This window comes from Megascapheus bottae, chromosome 18 (genome assembly GCF_031878675.1).
Source record: "Megascapheus bottae isolate mThoBot1 chromosome 18, mThoBot2.hap1, whole genome shotgun sequence".
In the NCBI taxonomy this organism is placed as follows: domain Eukaryota; kingdom Metazoa; phylum Chordata; class Mammalia; order Rodentia; family Geomyidae; genus Megascapheus; species Megascapheus bottae.
In genome coordinates, this window is record NC_143526.1 from 14,058,743 (window position 1) to 14,080,280 (window position 21,538).

Below are 21,538 nucleotides of genomic sequence, written 5' to 3' on the forward strand. Positions count from 1 at the left end.
GCCATAAGTTTAGCTCAGCTCTTTGAGTAATTTGTCACGCCTCGCTCAGCCCCTGCTGGGCCAGCACGTGCCAGCTTAGTGTCAGAGTGCCTGTTCGCCAGACGGCCACTCAGGCCTAACGTCCTGCTGTTCCCCCGGACCAGTGGCTTGCTGGGCCTGTGCAGAGAGGGCCGAACCATGGTGACAGCCAAGTGCTGTGCAGAATGAGCGTGTTCATAATGAGACGTGAATGGCATTAGTGGGTCCCTCTAGAATTGGTCCTGAGCAGGCGCCTCTCACTGAGGAAGTTTGGCAGCCTGTTCATTAAGCAAGTCACCAGGAGTTCATCCCATTGCCCAGGAGCCAGTTGAGGCTCACGGTTTCCAGGCCCGGGGCTTTTGTGACCATCTACAGAACGGTCAGAAATCATTAAAGGGACTACTTTTTTAAATCCTCAAACTCAGCTTCCTTCATTTTTTTTAAGTTGCATAAAGCAAGCTCAAAAGAAAATTCTGGTACAAAGCCCCATGTAGTACTATTTTCCATTACGATGGGCATGTCCTCTATCTGTGCAACCTGGGACAATGACCCCTAGCCTCGTGTAGCCATGGGATACTTGAAATGCAGCAAATAGAACAGAGACACTGAATTATTACTTCTGTGTTTTCATCAGTTACAATTTAAATTTAGATAGCCACTTTTGACTCATGGCTGCCACGTTAGATAGTACAGTCCTAAAATGTCTGGCTCCCTCATGGTGTGAAATCATCCTCTGACTATATATAAAGGAATAGGAAGTGCCTTTCATTTAGAAATCAGTGTGTATACCTTATCAAAAGAAAAGCATGTGTTGATGTTACACATGCTGTATCGGCAGCTAATTAGAAGGGCATAATTGTCCCCAGCTTAGTTTTTCTCTAAGCCATTTGGAAAAGATAGTTTGAAAACATACTAAGAAATACTAGAATCATTTGTTTTTCCTTTTTGGAGCTACAAATAACAAGCAGATGGTAATCTACATGTCCTATATCCATGGAGAACTAGTATGATTTTCAAAATGACCAAAACATGTCTCTTAATTTTTGCATTGATAATGAGGAAGAGGAAAATGAGACATCATGCTGACTTCCCCAAGTGTTAATTTGTAAAGTCCTACCTGCAGTGTCTCCATCCATTGTTGGCTTCTTCTGACATTATCCTGCTATTGGAAGTGTGTGATTCACCTTCTGAGGAAGCAGAAGCCACACACAAAAGGGGAAGGTTTGCTTTCTGCCCTGTGAAAGGCTGCCACACGCAGGGGTCCTATTAAGACAGCTGGAAAGTTGCTTCAGCATGTTACGCTTGTAAGTTTTATTGGTGACTGGTTTTTGATTACACATTTGAATGCTGTGTGTTCCAGACTGCAGTTTTAATTAAAAGGCAATAGTCTTTTTTTTTTTCAATTGCGTTGTTGAAAACTGTGCACTGTTTGCTAAATTTTCCTACATATTCTTATTCTCTAATGTTCATAATTTATCTTGGGTAGAGGTTCCCATGCCCCTTCAGAGTATCCCTTCCAGCCCTCTCTCACTCAGTAATTTGCATTTTTTTCAAGTGTATGAATCATCCTATCACTCATTCTTGCTTGAAATGTCAGTGCACAATGTTGGTAGACTGAGAGTGCTTCATGCAACTGGAAAATGAAGATCAGGATCTCAGGGTCTTCTGTCACACAGTTGTCAGAGGAAGGAAATGTCTTTACAATCATTACCTGTTGTTTTTCTTTGTGTAAATCAACCTCGATGGTGCTTTGACATGAATCTGTAATTATTGGCTTGTGTATATTTAGTGATTCTGGTGTGGAATACACTCCAAATGTAAGGAAAAGTTAGTTTTCAGAATCAATACTTAATTTCTGACAGTGCTGAAGAACTTTCAAGACACACATAAATGAGAAGTAGCACAGCTGTACTGAAAACTAAGGAGACTGTCACTGTTAGGCATGCCATTTTGCACATGTGTTTGTCTCCTTAACCGATTACTGCAGCTATGAAGAGCGAGCTCTGTATCTCGAAGCAATAATTCAGAACCACCGTGAAGTCATGACATTTGAAGATTTTGCAGCTCAAGTCTTTTCTCCCTCTCCTAGCTACTCTCTCAGTGGAACGGGTGAGTGTCTACATTATTCTCCTCTCACATTTGAGTAGCAGATGTACACCTGTTTTTCACAGATAAATGCTTGCAAATTTAAGAAGAGCATTCTCCCCCTGAATCAACTAATGAATATCAAAAGGAATGATGACATTCATTTTAATTTGTTTTGTATCCGAGCTGTTCACTCCCTTCCTTTCTTCAGCTATCCTGTTAACCCCAGAATCTAGCAAGGTTAATGAACTTTTTCTCAGTAATGTGCTTGGGTTCATTCAGGAGTGTGGGCTTCTTGCTGAGCTGGGAATATGTTGTTTAAAAGCGATGCCCGAATCACTGCTTACTTATCAAAAAAGAGTTCCTCACAGTGGAAGCCGTTGCTACTAATGCTAAATGGGGATTATGCTGCCGAGATGCTAGGGTCAGGGATTAATGCAGAAGACATGGAAGGACAGTGTCCCCGGGCCCATCATTACAGAGCACGGCAGTGTGCGCCCTGTTCTCTGGAGTGGTCGCTGTCATGCAGACAAGCCCTTGGCCAGAGCAGCACCTGGTGTGGAATCTGTTTAGAAAGGCTTACAATCATTCTCATTTATTAGGCCAGTGGAGAATTGGGGGGGGGAGGGAGAATTCCACAGATTTCCTTTTTAGTTATTTATTGTTTTATACTTCCAATTGAAAAAAAAGTCCACTGCCACTTATATTAGGATACCATTAATATGGGGTCCCCTCCTGCAAAGAACAGAATTTTTACTTGTAAATGTCTACATGTAGTAACAGATTAATTTCCTTTTGGAGAATAAATGGAATAGTCCACACATGTTGAAAGTCTTTGTGAGGGCCTCCCTTCATCTTCCACTGAATCTGAGACAACTGTGAGAGTGCTTAATAGATTTCTAACCTGCGTCAGCTGTCTCTGAACACTGCCTCGCTTCTCTCCTGACTTGTTAACAAATATCTTATACACAAAGTGAAAAAAATTAAATTCAGTGAAATAAATCACTTACAAATAAAATCAGCCATGCATCATTGTTTAACATCGCTGGCTTCAATCCGTGTGTCTCGGAGCTTTGTTGAGAGATAAGAGGGAGAGGCATGCACTTGTACAGGGAGCCAGGAGCAGCAGGCAGAAGGCTTGGGAGATAAGCAAGCTGGCAGAGGTGCCGAGCCACGATTTACATAATCACGCCTCTGCTTCCTGGTGAGGCGTCAAGAAACACAGGGATGGCCTCTATTGATCTTTGTTGAACTGGAATACTAAACAACATGAGAAAAGCTTATAACTTAGAGCTTTGATTAATGTTTCTTACATTAAAAAAGTAGAACAGCTGTGAATTGAATTCTTTTATAAACTCTGCCAACATGCTATCTAAAACAAAACAAAACAAAAAAATCTGTTTCAAGGGAAATAAAGAGTTCATACCCAGACTGGCTACAGATTTAAAATTGTATCTAATTTTTTGGTGAAAGAACACTAGGGATCTATAGCAAGGTAATTTTTTTAAGATCTCATTTACCTTCTCATTTTCATGCCGTATTGGGACTTGATTTTTTTTTAACTCTTGAAAAAGCAGTTTATTTTTTAACCACAAACAGAAAAAAGTAATTAGATGTTTACATGTCTTAACTGTTATATTCTTAAGGTTGTTGATTAATATGTGTTTAAAACAAATATCAATGGCTTATTTTCTGTGTTTTAGCCTCCATATAAATTAGTTTGAACTTTTCCAAAAGTTTGTAGTTATTTAAACCAATGTAATTGAGTTAATATACATAAGCAATATTTTGCATGAGACTCTAGGAGCAATTTGACTCCAATTTAGAAAGGATTGTTAATAGACTCAAGAACGGCACTTTTTTAAATATGACTAAACAGAATAAAAATTCTAACAGTCTATATCCACTGAAACTTTTATAAGAGAAACCAGAAACCAAAAGTGAGATATCAAAACAAATGACAATTTTCTTTTCAGTGTCAGTACATTTTGTAACTCTACCCTTAACAATTTGGGGGTGAGGCTCTAAAGTGAGGGCCCTGCAGGGAGGGTGGAAGAAGCAGTGTTCTTCTCATTTTCATGCTAGTTTCACTTTTGAGGAATAGTTGCACCTGTCTCTAGGTACTTTTACAGATGAAAACATTTTTCATTTACTCACAATGTTTTTATTTTTTTGGGACAAATACAATCAAACCCAGATGAGCCCAGACAGCTTAAACTAAGAAACTAAAGTGAAGGTTCCTCCTCCAAGCAACAAGCCAACTGGAAAAATTGACCCTGAGCTGCTTTAGCTACTACCATGCACTTAGGACCCAATCAGATCATCTCTGGCTGTCAACGTCATCAAAGCATGCTCACAATGGGAGGAATTAGGAACTCCTAGGTTTTCTTCCCCATCCTCACAACAATTGGGTTTTATCTTTCTGGGAAAGGGAAAGTCACCTGAACACCATTCATTCCTCATTGTATTCTCCACTGTGTATGGCACAAGTCATAATGCAGCAGGCCTCCTTTTTCTTGAGGGCGGGCCCCACTATCAGCCTTTTTAGTCTGAGTTAGAAAGAGACATGCGTAGTGGAACTGATACAGTTGTTGGGAATGCCCTTTGCCTCAGACTCTCCTGTCTGTGTGCTCACCCCCTATAGAGCCCTGGGAGCCAAAATGGCCAAATGAATATCCATGGTGCATTTCAAACTGTAGCTAGGGATCTAGGGCTAATATGTGAGACCCAGCTTCTGTCATAGAGTTTAAAATAAAAACAAAGTTTCTCATGTACCAAATTAGAAAGTGATATGGTAAAACAACCGTTCCATGTGTTACTTGTATTGATAGAAGATAGTGTATATGAGGTTTAACAACTTTTTACCTACCCTCTGTTTTGCCTTGCTTTACTGAGTCCTTCTCTTATTAAGTAGCAATATGTAATCTTTTTAAAAGGCAACCAGTGTTAAACACTCTTTGCAATTTACATCAGTATGTTTTATTCATTCATGTTTATATACAGTTAACCCACGTGTTTATGGGGGTAGGGAAGTAAGTATGTTTATGTTGCCAAGAAGGGGAGCTGACAAAGAGGCTTGTAAAGGGTTAACTGGAATGGGCACCCTCGAGTGCTGAGGAGGGGCTGATGTAATCACTGCAGCTCACAGCCAAGTGCATCTGTTCACCATGAGGTCATTCTTCTGCATGCTAATGATTTGGAGGATCTCGTCTAATGTTTGACATTATCGGAAAAGATATTAATAATATAAATCTTTACTTTTCAGAAAGTGCTCTTATAGAACAAAAACAGGAAAGAAACTTTTGCATGGACTTGAGAGTTTTTCCTAGAACTGTTCTAAAGATTATATCTATAAAATCTTGGAGGAAGCCTCTATGTCTGTTGGTAAATGAATTCCTAATCACTCTTAAAGTCACAGATAGCAGTTTGGTAGTTGAAAACTAGAGCTGTGAGTAATTTAGTGTTTAACATTACAAATTCCCAGCTACCTTGGTCAGATTTCTTTTTTTTTTTCTCCAAAGATATCCAAACCAAGTTAAGTGAAGTGAGAGTTGACTTACATTTGATAAAGATGCCGACACTGCTTAATGTCCTTTCAATATTGCTGTTGAGAACCAGCAGAGGGAGCACAAATCTTTGTTTATTTGTTAGCCCTCACAAATACAGCACTTGATTTCTCCAAGACATGGTCAGCAACCCTTCCTCCTTTATAATAGGCTCAGTCATAAAAGTTGCAGCATTTAGAACAAGTGGGAGAAAATGCCTCACTCCATCTTATCTCCCACTTCCATGTAAGTCCTGTTTGGGGTTTACCCAAGATTAGCTTAAGTCAGTTGGACTTAAGACTACTGCCTCACTATTGTCCAGAACCACAAATTTGCACATTTCTTATACTTTATGGATATATGCTTCTTGGGAAAAAAGGATTCTTGTATTCATTTGCCTCATAGAATAGACATTATTTTTTTCCACAACAAAATCACCATGGTAAGTTTATAGGAACTTCTCCTACAGGCTGCTCAGCATGACTAAATCAATTTGATGGCCAGTACAATCTCACAGAGATGCAGACAGAAGCACTCCTGTCCCTGCTCAATCCCAACATGAGTATGAGATTTATGTGCTGCCCAACTTAGTTCTGTAACTCACACCAGCTTTCACTTGCTAACCGTACACTATCTTTACCTGTCAGCTGTCAGTCTGCATGCTGCATTTCCTGATGAGAATTTTTTTTATTGGGTCTTACATGGGACAGTTAATAATCAAACTAATCCTCCAAATAGGTAAACCCCAACCTTAATCCCAACAAGATTGTCCCCTTCATTAAAAGTGTGATCCTGTTTCAGATTCATTCATTATTCCCTCTGCCTCTCCTGTTCCATTCCTCCCACTTAAAAAGGTTTCAATTGATAGCATAGGATGTAATTCTTAAATGTCTAACTTCAGTATAACTTCGCTGAAACTGGTCATAGGATGTGGAGCTGTAAGGGACTTGAGGAAATACCAGGTCTAACCACCCCCTCTTTAAAAAAAAAATTAAATGTGACCAGTTGAAGATCCACCCATAAAGGAACAAGCAAAAATGGTAGGTAAGCTGGAAACAAGGACAACTCACTCCCCACACTTGCATGATAGCTCTGGTGCCCACCCTGCAGTGATGGCCCTGTAATCACAACGATGGCTTCTGGATTTTTCTTAATATGAAAGGCCAGAATGTATCTCAATGTAGATAATATCTAAATTTCCCCTAAATCCAAGTCCACTTATATTATTATCTAAGAACTCTCAGCCACCGCATTCATACCCTCAGCTTACTCAGGTATCTATCAGAAATTTTACCACAGGTCTTACAACTGACTGTTCCTCCTCAGCCCATTTCCTCCATCCAAATAATCTCTTCTGGCCCAGCTCAAGTCTTTTCACACAGCCAGTATCATTCATTAATAGTTTATAGATGTATTATTGAAAAGATGATACATAGAGCATTGATTTAAAAAATGTGAACAAACCTTGATTTCATCATTCAAACCCACTGGTGCTCAGCTCTAGCTACACATTGGAATCACCAAATGTCCAATTTAATGATACTTTCAAATTCTGATGGTTATATGTAACTCTGTCCTAAGTAGAGAAACATCTGTGTTTTTCTCTTGATCTTTCATAGCATATATGTAAGTCAGTCTTATATGTGTGTGATGTGTGTGTTCTGACCATAATGGCAAATTCTTCAGCTAATGCTGCATGTATGTCATTTCTTTCCTAAAGCACATGCAGTAAAGAGTAAAATGGTAGGGGAGGACAGGAAGGAGGCAGACTGTTTCTTTAAGTAATGCAGGTGTGTCTCTAGACCACAGATGTGTTGGGCCTGATGCAAGATGTAGAACAAACACCTGTAATTACATTTCATCTGCTCCCTCCCATCATGATCTCTTAGAAAAAGTAGGCTGGTGATAAGCAATATGGTCAAAACTAGATATGGGTGAACGAAGGGGGACACAGGAAGCTGCTTAATCCACAGATTGAATAACGTGGTTTTGAATAAGTAAAGCTTGATTCTGGATGCTTTGCTAAATGGTCCTTATAGTTTTTGAATTTGTGATGACCCTTTTTGGCACCACAATTTGCTTCATGCTCATGCATTCCTTTGTCTTTTTTAAGCTGTTACTCAGTGCTAGCTCAGAGACAAACGGTGAAACAAAAAAAAATTCCATCTGATTAGCTAGAACAAAGTACTGTCACCTGTCAGACATTACATCTCTGACCTGAGCCAGACTTTCCTTGGCTGCTGCCTCTGAGCAGGACACCTGATGGGATACAGAAGGCTTTGGGGACCTTGGATGGGCCTGTATTTCCCTTTCTCTTGTTGAGAAAAGCAAGTACTCATGACCCATTTGCCTGTTTGGTTTTTTTTTTTTTTAAATAAACTCAGATTAGTCACACCAGCCATAAAAGTGAAAAAGCCAGTGGCAAGGGGCCAGTTGGGTTGAGACTCCCCTGAGATAGACCCTACCATCTGCTTTGTGGCCCTGGAAGAAACTTTCCCCCTGTGTCCCAGATCATCTACTAAGCATCCTCTCAGTCAGTCTATAAGTTTGCCACTTTGGCTAAAAACCAAAATAACTGAGAGTTGGAGGGCACATCAGGAAGAACAGGGTGGAGGATAGTAGATGTGGGAAGAACAGAGAGGAAAATCTCTGCCTTTAATAACCACTGTGAGTCTTCTGGACCCTGAAGCCGGTGCTGAGATCCAGGATGTCCATAGTTTCCAGAATAAGAAGGGGGCAGAGGTAATTTATTCCTAAGTATTGACACTGCCTTGATTCTGGCCTTTCTGGAAGCTGCTGGAAGGTGCTGCTTTTCTATGAAATGCTACAGTCAGCTAGTCCTGGTTTCCCAGGATTTGCAGGGCTTTAAGTGCAGGTGGCATCTTCCTCCTTCCTAACTGCTAATTACAGCTCAGGGGAGGTTGCCACAGTTGCCAAGAGATGGCCAGCAGGTACCAAGAATCTTTCTCAGAGACCATTTTTGGAAATGAGTCTTAATTAAAGCTTTTTTTAAAAATAACTAAGAAGAATCCGGGGCTTCTTCTGGCACCTCAGGCTCACATTTCTTTTGACCCATTTCTGTGGCCCTGCAGTGGACCTGACCTTGCAGGTGATATATAAAGCCTCAGCCACTTGGCTTCCTAGAAGACTCAATGATTTTATTTCTTTTTAGCAACAAGCACAGCAAAGCAGAAGCCAAATGAAAGCTCTCTTTCTTACTGGCATTTATGTAAGTCTGTTGGCAGAAATAAGAAAGGATATTTTATACTATCCTTTTTCAGAGAGATACAGGATGATAACCAGGAAATAAACCCGTGAGTAGTATAATTAAGCAAAAAGAAGGCTCTTTTTGGTTTTTTTAGCCTTTACCATCCCACAAAAGAAAATAAAAAAGCTGGAAAAAAGAAAAATCTCTTTAAAATGGGAAACATACCAATCTGTTTTATAGGAGTCAGGAATGAGGAGAGGTAGGAAAGAAGGAAGGGAAGAAAGAGGAACTCACAGCATTGTCATGGCCAACTCTATTGTATTGCAGAGAAAAATAGGCAAAACCCTATTTTTCAACCACCTCAAGAATATGAAACAACGAAATCCCAGATGCAGGAGGATGCATTCTGCCTGCCTGCGTCCCTCACTCTGCCTTCCCCTAGTAGCCCTCCTACCTCTGATGAGAACTGATGGCCCATGATGTCCTGCACCTGTCCTCTCCCCAGCAAGGTTCCTGCCATTCCTGAAGTTACCCCAGGGTCTTCAAGGGCTCACTTGAGAAGGTTCTGCTCCACCAGAATCCTCATATCAGACCAAATAACATGTGCACCCTCACGCCTCGCCATTGCTGCTGCGTGTACTTGGGCAGACCCTACAGCCTCTGCGTAGTCGTTAGGGAAACCTTGCTCCCTAGCTGCATCCCCAGAGTGTAGAGAAGTAGCCGGGGAAACCATAGGCTCCAGTTAGCACCAGTGCCCTCCAGTTTATATCAAGCACACACTCAGCTGTGTGAGGCCAGGCACTTGGGTCAGGACAATGTTAGCTGCTCCAGTGGCATCCCGAAGAAAGGGTTTAGACAAAGAAGAGAGAAAGGACCCAGTAAAGGAGTCCACAGCCACTTGACTACTCTCTATCACCCAAAGCGGGGTTATAGTTAGATATTGAAATTCAGGTCCTTGGAACACACAAACGGCCTGTGCTGCAGCTTAAGTAAGAACATCATTTTTATCAGAGCACCTCAGAAACCCCACAAAGGAGGAACTTCAGACAGTTCCTAAATTTTTCCTGAATACTTCATATGAAGGAGCCTTCTAGATGAGGGAAGAAGACTAATGTCGATCAACAGCTCTCATGTTTCCTCCAATACCTCAGAATGTATTAGAATTCTCCACCCACTCACAAGTTCCCATAGCCTAACGGCTGCATATTCTCCAGCATGCTGTTTATCAGGGAATTTACAAAAAAAAAAAAATAGTCCTGAGTGGCACACAGGAACCCAGGATGCTCTTGGCAGATCACAGTATCCCACCTCTACCATCCTTAATTGTTTTAAGACAAATGAATTCAAGTTAGGAGACACCTCGGAGATAGCCTTGATAGCACATGTAACTCACCAAAGAGTTACATGTCACTTGCAGGGCTAGTCCTGTTTGCTTAGAGGCTGATAAGAATGGCCCAGGAGAAGGAATGATAGTGTCATCTGTGAAGCTCCCTTTCTATCCTGTTCCTCTGCTTTCCTAGATCCATAGGGGATCACCCCACCATCCCTAAATTTTAGATCCATTTCCATAATGTAGTTTGGGGTATGGGAAGGTTATTGTGTAGCTCAGGCCACCCTATCTATCCTGCATTGCCATTTTTACGCTTAACCATTGTGCTAGCGATGTCCACCCATAGTAGAATGCTTGCTTAGCACTCTCAAGGCACTGAGTTCAATCACCAAGCACTGAAACAAAACAGATATTAAGATATAATTCATACACCATATAAATATACACAAAACTGTGCAACTATCTTAATTCTCTAATTCTAGAACATTTTCCTCCTATCTGAGGAAAAAACTCTCAAAATTGCCATTCTTCCCCATCTCTCCTGAACCCTAACCCTATGAAACCACTAATCTACCTTCATCTCTGAACCTGCCTGTTCTGACCATTTTATATAGGTGAAATCATAGTGATCATTAGTGAATCTGTTCTTTCGTTTCACATGTTTTTCAAGGCCCATCCATGTTGTAGTATGTGTCAGTTCACCTTTTTACTTGCTAGCAGTATTCCATTGTCCAATTAGCAGCTGAGAGACTCTGGCTATTAGGAATATTGCTGTTGTGAACATTTGTGCTGTCTGGCCTTTCACTAGAAGGAATCCAGTGTGGTAAGATGACAGCTAAGAAACCTTGGCATTCATTTTCTGTGAGATATAAAGAGGCACTAAAAGCTGTTCTACCCAGTGGTCTATCCAGAAGATGAGCACTAAGATATTCATCTTCAAGGTATAACTGAGTTTAATTCAATCATTGCTCCTAAGGTACGTTATAGTTTTGGAAAAGAAAGAAAAGATTTTTTTCATGAATGTTCTGCCTGCTCTCTGAGTCCCTGCACAGGTGTGCAGGCACATGCAGGTGCACAATACATGTGTTCTCTGCCTCCCTCTCTTCCTGTTGGTCCAGCTGTTCTGCTTTCTGTTTCAGAACTAAAGTTGATGAGCAAGAACAACGACTAAACAGAGGAAGCCAAGCCCAGAGGCAGGGCTCAGGCCAGATCACAGCCACTGCTGCTGGACTGGAAATACTGGAAGCCATTTGGAGATGTTAATGAGACTGGCGAATTCCCATTGGTCTTAGATTGCCAGTGTTGAGTTGTGTGTGCAAGCTTACCCCATACACTGCCTGCACCTGTTCCTTTCCTCAGACCCATTCCAAGAGGTCTGAATAACCCAGACAGCTCTCTGAACTTTCTATCTCAGTGTCCACCTTCCTGCTGGTAGCATAGTTAGCACTTGCCTAAAGCTGGAACCTTAGTTCACTGTTTCTCTCCCTCATTGATGCCAGCTCTCCAAATCATTCTCTTTCCTAATTATCTTGAACCAGTTAATCATTTTCCACACCGACTGTTCAGTAACAAGAATCGAGGGAGAGGCAGCCACTCTTCTTGTCTGACCCTGCCCAGCTCTGTCCCAGGTGGCAGTCCTGCATGCAAGGTTTCCTCAGAGATAAGAAGCTTTCTTCACACCTTGCTCTTTTGCCATCTAGTCACTACAGCTGGGGCAAATGTGCTGTAAAAAGACCTCACTGGTTGTCTACAAGCCATTCTGCTAGGAAAAGTGGCAGAGAACACAACAAATCTCCAACAGAGTTTATTATTTCCTGTGTTTTCTTGTTCATGTACCAAAGAAGATACACAGGTCCAGAGAAATAAGACATTTCTCATTATAAATGACATATGAAGGGCCTATAATTCTATAATTCATACCTATAATTCTAGTTACTCACGAGGCTGGGATAGAGTATTGCAGTTCGAAATCAGTCCAATCAGTAAAGTCTGTGAGACTCTTAAATCCAATTGGGTACCAGAAAGTTGGAAGTGGAGCTGTGGCTCAAATGGTAGGGTATCAGCCTTGAGTGGAAAAAGCTAAAGAACAGCACCCAGGCCCTGAGTTCAAGGTCCAGGACTACATTAAAAAGAAAAAAGTGATTTCTGTAGTCAGTGATTGACTCAACTGTGTCTCACTCAACTGCTCTTCCTCATGAAAGGATCCAACTCCTAGATTCCTTAGTGCCACTACTGTTACAATAGCTTCTTATTCAAGACATCTATTAACTTTATAATCCAATGTCTTCCAACTTTTTTTCCTTTACTACCTGCCATGTAGACTTTGTGTATGGTGGAGGGGGGGTTAACTCAGGGCCTAGGCACTGAAGTTTTTGTGCTCAAGGCTAGTGTTCTATCACTTGACTCATAGCTCCACTTCTAACTTTTTTTTTTTTTTTTTTTTTTTTTTGCCAGTCCTGGGCTTGAGCTCAGGGCCTGAACACTGTCCTTGGACTTTCTCAAGGCTAGAGCTCTACCACTTGAGCCTCAGCACCACTTCCGGCTTTTTTCTATGTATGTGGTACCGAGGAATCGAACCCGGGTCTTCATGCATGCTAGGCAAGCACTTTAACCACTAGGCCAAACTCCCGGCCCCTCCACTTCTAACTTTTATTTTTTTTCTTTTTCTTTTGTCTTTTTGTGTGTGTTGGGGGGGTTAATTAGAGATAAGAGTCTCTCAGACTTCCTGGCCACTTTGTTTTTGAATCATGAGCCCCAGCTTTCAACCTCTTGAGTAGCTAGGGTTATAAGCAGGAGCCACCACCTGACTTCCAAGGAGACTTTTAAGACATTAATATTACCTAATTTATTCCCTGTCCTGAAACACCACAAAAACGTTAGGTTTATTTATGGTGCATATGCCTATCTTTTATTTGTTTGTGGTAGTGGTGGGTTTTTTTGTTTGTTTGTGTGTTCTGTTTGTTCCTTGGTTGATTGGTTTGTTTGTGGTCCTGGAGCTTGAACTCAGGGACTGGGCCTCTGTCCCTGAGACCTCTCTGTGCTCAAGGATAGCACTCTACCACTTGAGCCGCAAAACCACTTTCAGCTTTTCCTGAATAGTTATTGGAGGTAAGGGTCTCACAGACTGCCTGGGCTGGCCTCAAGCCACGATCCTCAGAGCCTCAGTAGCTAGGATTACAGGAGTGAGCCACTGGCACCCAGCTACCTGTCCTTTATTTGTATAAAGAAGTTTATTGTTTGTTGTTTTTGCTCACAAGGGACAGTATTCCCCATTAGATTGCATAGGATCCCTCTGCCACCAAAGGCAAAGGTTTTCTCTGGCTGTGTCTGCTGCAACAGGCCATAGCCTAGAACAGTATCTGGCATAAATCAGGGTCCAGCTGATAGATTTAAAAACCATGCTTTGTGTCTCTCCCCTCTAGCTCCCTCCTCCCTGAGCATTGTATACCTTCCAGTCTCTTCCCATCCCTCATCTCCAAGCCCTGTGCTGTCGTTTTGGTGTCTTTCTACCAGTGCTCAGGGTAGTTGAAGCCTTGTGGTGACCCCCAGGGATGTACCAGGAAACTGACAGCTTATACCCTTGCTCTAAGCCACTGGGATCCCACCCTCTGGGATCATTGCCTGCATGTCAAGGGCAGGTGACATTTGAGCCCTGTGGAATAATCAAAGCAGCCCCCAACTGCCTCTGTCTTTGCATCTCCTTAACTCAACCATGGATTGGCAGTTACTGAGACATTCTTTGTGGTCCGGCACACCACACCAGGCTGCATCTGGGGACTCTCAGGAGAGGAGCAACCCAGTCCTCATCAGCAATTACAAACAAGTCCTCCATTGTTAGAGCACCATCTGCTTTCTTGGTTTCTACCAATCAGGAGCCTATATGCACAGCAGAACCAAAGCTGAGGGGGCTGCAGGGGAATGAGATCAAGGAGCCCCTTCATAAAGACAGCCTTTGCTCACATGGGAGAGCTTCAGTGGCATGGTTCTCTGAAAGCAGAGCCTTCTCAACTCAAAGATCCACCCAGAAGAATCTGTGGTTCTTCCATGAGAGGCACTGGGATTCCACCGTGCAGTGCAACAGGGGAAAATAAGAAATCTCAAAAATCCAGTCTGTTATCAACATTCAACACCAGTCCCAAACTCTTGCCCACACATAGAAAAGGAGCATCATCAGCAGTGGTTGAAATCAAATTAAGACTAAGGAAATGCCACTGAGTCATCTAGGATCAGTTACAGATCCTGAATTTCCTAAACTCCACAATATAGTTTTTGTCTTTTTTGTGGGAAGTTATCAGTAGATTGGAAAATACATCTTTATAACGAGTCTACATTGTCCTTCACAGAGACCCAGCTAAGTGTCAGTCAGTGTTCCTTCTGGCGACATTCTGAATCAGTCTGAGGGACTGCCTCTGCTCACTATGCCAATCTTCACAGATGGGTCAGCAGAAAATCCAGGTTTACAAGTGTGTCTGTGCAGACAGTGGTAGATGTCACTGACAAATGTCCTTTGTCCGGATTACGTGGTAGTCTAGTGACTGAATGCAGGAGGGATATGGCAAGCTAGAGATGAGAGAAGCCTGATGCAGAAACATGTGTTTGCTGCAGTAAAACCACCAAGTAAGCAGAGTAGTGAGGAAGACCTGATGACCAGGCCTGTCACCAAGTATGGAAAACTAAGACCCTCCCTTAGCTCAGCTTCGCTGCTGAAGCCCTGCCCTTAGTGGGTGTGGTCCAAATTCACTACCTCAGGGTCCCCTTCCTGAGTTTTACTATGTACAGCATATTGCATGTTTCCTCTCCTGGGGACTGTCATATTGTATATAACACTAAGCTGAATTAACATATATGTGTACTTGCACACCTCGTGGTGCTCAATGATGATTATTTTTTTTTTGCCAGTCCTGGGGCTTGAACTCAGGATCTGAGCACTGTCCTTGGGTTTTCCCAAGGCTAGAGCTCTATCCCTTGAGCCACAGCACCACTTCCAGCTTTTTCTGTGTGCGTCATACCGAGGAATCGAACCCAGGGCTTTGTGTATGCTAGGCAGGCACTCTACCACTAGACCACTCTCCCAGCCTGTGCTCAATTATTTTTAAAGGCAAACACTGAATTCCAAATACTTGTCTTTAAAACTCTTATTTGAGGGCCAGGAGCGTGGCTTAGTGATAGAGTGCCTGCCTAGCATGCGTGCAGCCCTAGGTTCGATTCCTCTGTACCACATATACAGAGAAAAAAAAAGGCATGGGGGCAGTGCCTCCTGGCCCCTAAAAAAACAAAACTAAACTAAAAAACAGTTAACAGTCTGCAAAGGTTGGGTACCAGCAAAGGGATGCAGCTGTGCTTTGTGTCTGAGAGCTCCTAACAAGATCCATCATGTATATTCTGGGAGTTTTTAAATAGCTTATTCCTTTCCCATTTGTAAATGTGATACCCATTGAGTAGAATTTTCAAGTCTTAATGATCTATAAAAATTGGAGAAAAACTGCTGCAACTCCGAATTACATGTATTATTAGCACTGCGTTAATTATCTATTTGAAGCTGTAGGGGTGCTATGCTTACAGTCATCTTGATTTTGTGCTCTTTCCTTTCAGATTAAAATGCCTAAGGTTCTCATTACGATATTGGAACAAGGTAAGAGTGACACTCTAGGGCATTTTCCCATACACCTTGCTTTGGGAGAAGGGTGTAAATTGACTAACAGGCTCCCCTCTACGCTAATGCTGCTGCATGTCTGCTTGCTTGCATGTCCTGTGCCTCAGCCTTGGTTGCCTCCTGCTCCCTTCCCCAGAGGCTTTGCCCACTCCTGCCCCTGCATGTCTGAACTGCCTGAAAAACCCAGCTTTGCCTGCCTTTCTTCTGTCTGTGCACTCTGGCAGAATCTGACACCAACACCTGCCATCCTGGAAAATATCTTTGTCATTACTCTTTTGTGTGAAAGGCTGCAGGGAGTCTTGGGCACAAGAACTCACCCTGTTTTGTTGCCCAAGGCAGGAGTTGAGTCTTGAGATGGACCGATAAGATGTGGCACGTGCTTTGCTGGCCTTTGACCACTGGCCTTAATGAAGCCTCAAGCCCTCTGTGTGGGAGAGGCATGTTGAGGGGGCTGATAAATGGAACAGCTGGGGGGAGGAGAGGCAGACAAAAGCTGGGGAGCATAGAGGGTAGAGAACCCAGGGATCCACAGTCTAGGACCTAGAGGGCAATCTGGCTGTGGCAGGTGTGACCTTCTGACCTTGCCTCTCTGATCTGGCATCTGAGCCCAGCCCCAAAGCACTCTGATAAATGGTTGAGTAAAAATCCTGCCCTATATGGCCCAGGTTGTAGGGGCTCACAGGCTCACAGGTGGAAAGAAAACAACTTTGATAGCTTTTCTTTGGGTTAGTAATGCCATCCAAAGAAGAAAGCAAATGAGTGAACCGTCATTATGATTAGCCTAAGGTGGGATGTGAGGCACAGATGCCAGCCTCTGTCTTAGGACAAACAAGAATTGTAATGTTAGAATCTAGATTGGATGGCCTATCCAGAATACAAAACCTCATGCACCAGGCAAAGCTGTTAAACCTGCTGGCTAGCTGAATAGCCAACATTGCAGCAAGCTGACCTCCTGGCCCAGCTGCCAGGAGCCCCAACCTGGGCTCACTTACATCAACCCTCAGAGTTGACAAGGATCCTCAGAGCCATGTGCTCAGTCATCGGGACAGAGCAAGGTCACATCCATCCCTCCCGGCAGGGAGATCAGTGCAAAGGTTTCTCTCTATTCCCCAGAACCCTCCTGGCCCCCTGTCTTCCTGCACCTGCCATAGCAGAGGTGAAGTGGGATCCCAGTGCCCTCTGAATAGACCCCTAGCCTAGATCTCCAGGAAGAAGATAAGCCAGGGCAGCACTGCCAGCAGCTTGCAAGTGGGATTATCACATCAGGAAGGCAGCCCTTCTCTTTTGTGGCCTGTCTGCTCGTTCTGCAGCTGCTGCCTCCCCATCCATCACTGGGCACTGAGGGCACAGGGAGCCATCACAAGATGAGGATGCAGCAGCAGGAAGTTGGAAACCAGAGGAATGCAAGGAGCATGGTGGCACTGGCCCTAGCTCCACTTCTGGTGTTGCTTTGCCTTCTGCCCCTGGCCAGTGGATCTTAACTGTAGAGTGTCATGCTGCTGGTTCAGGTCCATTCTCTGGGACAGTGAGCGTTATTCTGACCATCTGTGCTACTACAGGAGTTCAAGGGACAGCCCTCCTTTCACTCCTGTCCTCTGTAGGTGGGGGAGGGGGCGGGAACCTTGCTGAAATTTTTGCCTTCTGAGCTAGGATGAGTAAAGATTCACTCTTTCACTTAATATCTTTGAACATCACTAGTATCTTTTATTTATTTGCACTGTATGTGTGTGCGTGTGTTCATACCAGAGCTGGGGTTAAACACAGGGCCAGAGTGCTGTCCCTGAGTTTTGTACTCAAGATTGGCACTCTACCACTTAAACCACAGCTCCACTTCTAGCTTTTTGGTAGAATAAGAGACTCACGATCTTTCCTACCTGGCTTCAAACCACAGCCCTCAAATCTCAGCCACTTGAGTAGCTAGATTATTTCATAGGCCACCAGTACCTGGTTTGACTTGCATTTCTTTTATTCTTTCTTTCTTTCTTTCTTTTGGGCCAATCCTGGGACTTGATCTCAGGGCCTGGGAATTGCCCTTGAGCTTTCTGAAGGTTAACACTCTACCACTTGAGCCACAGTACCACTTCTGGCTTTTTCTGTGTATTTGGTACCAAGGAATCAAACCCAGGGCTTCCTGCGTGTTAGGCTAAGCTCCTAGCCCTTTGACTTGTATTTCTTATTTTTCTTTCATATCCCAATTGATCTGATTCCAGAGGGTAGGTGGCATTTCAGGCTGGAGGTTTGATTCTCTGCTGCTCTTCACCATGGATTTTATACTTATGCTTATCCCCAGTGATAAGAGAGTAGAGAGATATCTTTAAACATCATGTCTTTATTGTAGATAAGGCTAGCTATGCTGGCTTTGTCCAAAGTAACATGGGTATTGTCTGTGTGTGTGTGTGTGTGTGTGTGTGTGTGTGTGTGTGTGTGTGTGTGTGTGTGTGGTGCTAGGGATAAAGCTCCAGAGCCTCACACCCACTAGGCAAGCATTCAATTCCTAAGCTATATGCTTAGCCTGGCAGCCCGATTTTGCAGAGGAAAATCATGAGCAGGAGACCCAGGACTTCTGTATTTGTGGACCTCAGAGCTGAGAAGAAAGGGAGATAATGGTAGAGCCCCTGCCCTACAGTCTGAAAATGCCAACTTCAGAGCACATGGGCAGGTCTCTTCTACCACTCCATGCATGTTTAGAGTATTGATTTCTGAAGCTCTTCCCAAGAAACAGTAAGGCAAGGTCAGAAGAGGAACAAAGATGGTGTCTGTGAATGGGACAACTTAAGTTGCAAATGTCAATTACAGCCATTATTTCAAAGGCCAATCCCCTGGAAGTAAAGTGAAGGAGGATTTAAAAATATCACACTAGGGGAAAGGTGATGAAATGATCCTCTCATTCGCAGAATAGTCCCAAGGGAAAGCAAACTGCTGGCAACAGTGGCTGTGTGTTGCAGCAGACATTCTTGTATTCCTCTGAGCTCCTGAGAGCCACCCCGGGGAAGAGGGTGGGTACAAATCCGCACCTTTTAATTGTATTCCTTTTTCCCTCTAGTACTGAATAACTGTATGCTCATCTGGACTCATTCAGACAAGCAATTTAGGCCTGACCTATAGTCTTTGGCCCCTTGGGGAATCATTGAATAGTGGCTCGCTATGTAAGATATCAATATGTAAGCACGTGGAGATTCCCATAACACTGACAGAAAGCCACATGCTTAAGTTGAAGTTTCACTGGCTTTTTGGTCAACTCTGGTTGACCAACTCTGATGACTTTCTGTCCTTTTTGCTCTAACCAGATGCCTCTTATCAGAACCTGAATTTATTTTAAAAAGAGGGTAGCTTCTTAGGTGGTACAAAAAAAAAAAAAAGTGGGGTGGGGCAGGAGTATGGCCTAGTGGTAGAATGCTTGCCTAGCATGCACAAAGACCCAAGTTTGATTCCTTGGTACCATATACATTACAAAAAAAAAAAAAAAAAAAAGCCGGAAGTGGTGCTGAGGCTCAAGTGGTAGAGCTCTAGCCTTGAGAAAGTCCAAGGACAGTGCTCAGGCCCTGAGCTCAAGCCCAGGACTGGCAAAAAAAAAAAAGGCAAAGACTAGCCAAGAGCGATATTCATTTGTTGATTTGTTCAACAAACATCTTGCAGTCACACTTGGGAGAGTAGAAGATGTCAGACCCTCTTACTGAGGACCAAGTTCCCTTGAATCTAGGTCTGCAGAGCCTCAGTAGATTCCATGACTTGACCATTTTCTGCTTCCTTTGTAGTACTTGGCCTCCAGAGTGAGTGTGGACTTCAAGAAGCTTGTCAGTGTGGAGCAGACAAAGAAGACCCCCCAATCCTCCAGCCCCTAGTCCCAGTGACCACAGAAGTCCTGTGGCTGTGCCAGTGACCATAGCAAGCCTCTATAATACTGGACCTCCAAAGTTGGAGGTGAACTTTGAGATGGCATGCTATCTAGTCTGAGAACACTCAAACCTTGAGCCTCTAAACAAGAAAAGAAAAACAAATCATCAACAACCAGAGACAAAGCTCTCAGAGCTAGCTCACTCCCACAGGTCACTGGTCTGTCAGATAGAACTCCGCAGGAAAGAAGGGAAGGTACACAAGGCAGTTAGTCTCTGCACCCTAAAATGTTTTCTCCATATTTATAAGCCCAAGCATGATTCCCAGAGGGGCTGACAAAATAATGATTGAATTGCTCATGGAATTTCCTCTGTGTTGATTTTACTAGTTCTATTTATGTCAAAATCACCAAGGATCTTTCGCCCAGAAGTTTTACCTCAGTATTGAGTCTTTTCCTACCTGGTGCTTGATACACACTAACCAAAAAGGTTCTCTTCAGCACCCAAACACCTTCTAGGTCATCACAGTAATGCTCCTATCCCAGAACGCTCAGATGTCTCTACAAAGAAAGGATCATGTTCTTGTGAAAGTTCCTGTAGGACAAGAAGTATCCCTAAGTTCAGCCCAGCCCAGCAGCAACACAAAAGGCAACTACCAGTTCTAGGTGCCAACTGGAGGTTCACTGAGGAATATCCAACTCTTCATTTCCCTCCTGCCTGCTTCTCAGACAGGGCCAAGACAGACCTCAGAAATGGATCTTGCCAACATGGACTTTTAGAATAATACATTACAAGTACAGGAAATTGGATCTCTTTCTGCCGTCCAGTTCGCTCCAAGGTATGGTAGGCCTTGGATTAAAAAGAAAGGAAAAAGAAGGAGCAATGAATGAAAAGTTCTGCTTTTAGACTTCCCATCTCCCTCGAAGGGTACCTCCAGGTGAACTTTGCCATGTGGCAGAGCCAGAGAAATTGGTTCACAAAAAGACCTGTGTGACTTACCCCCTGCCTCTGTCCAGGCTCTGAAACATGCTTATTCCAGTCCCTACTTTGCCTTAGAGAGAAATCCACGAAGCACATCAGAGGCCAGTCCTTGCTGATTAGTCCTTGATCTTGTGTGAGATCATTTCACTGTCCCTCCACCCCTTCTTAACATAGCTGTAGATGGGGATCAGGCATGGGTAGGCAGGCCCTGTGTGTGAACACCTGCCTGCCTTCCTCTGCCTCCTGCTTTCCCTCACACTTGTATGTTCCCTTGGCCTGCTAGGGTACCTGTAGCCTAAAGATGCTCACCCCCAGAACAGCAGCCATTTCCTTGGAGGAGCCAGCTTTTCCCATCAACCACTGAGTTAATTTGGCTGATCCTGACCTTCAGAGGAAATGTGGACAAACCCAGGAACAAGTGATAAGGAATGAGAACATCATTCCCATCAGAAAGATGGACCTTCCAGGTGTAGGGAGAATCTATCTGCTTCAAAAGTGCAGGTTTGAATCCCAGGCCCACCGACCAGAGCACCAGGATTGCTATCTGAAGGCATGAGAACAAGAACAAGGAGAGTCCAGCATAGCAGCTTTAATTGCTGTCGGCTGTTTTCTAGAGGCCTGCTGTATTCACTTACTGGGGGCTTAACAGCAATAGAAAGTATGACAGGATGGCCAGGAGTTTGGCCTAGTGGTTAAAGTGCTTGCCTAGCATCCATGAAGACCCGGGTTCGATTCCTCGGTACCACATACATAGAAAAAAGCCGGAAGTGGTGCTGAAGCTCAAGTGGTAGAGCTCTAGCCTTGAGAAAGTCCAAGGACAGTGCTCAGGCCCTGAGCCCAAGCTCAGGACTAGCAAAAAAAAAAAAAGTATGACAGGAAGTCATT

At 43.4% G+C, this 21,538-nt stretch overlaps 1 protein-coding gene across 2 annotated transcripts in view; it reads left to right on the plus strand.

Annotated features, from left to right (window-relative positions):
- Ralgapa2 (Ral GTPase activating protein catalytic subunit alpha 2) overlaps window positions 1–20,197 on the plus strand; it is a 310,629-nt gene extending 290,432 nt beyond the window's left edge. For both annotated transcript variants that reach the window (XM_090351922.1, XM_090351923.1), the window contains 3 exons: window positions 2,006–2,127; window positions 15,779–15,818; window positions 19,595–20,197. In XM_090351922.1, the coding sequence (XP_090208048.1) occupies window positions 2,006–2,127; window positions 15,779–15,783 (127 nt within the window). In that variant the 3' untranslated portion in view covers window positions 15,784–15,818; window positions 19,595–20,197. The remainder of the gene's footprint in view (window positions 1–2,005; window positions 2,128–15,778; window positions 15,819–19,594) is intronic.
- Window positions 20,198–21,538: the final 1,341 nt, after the last annotated feature.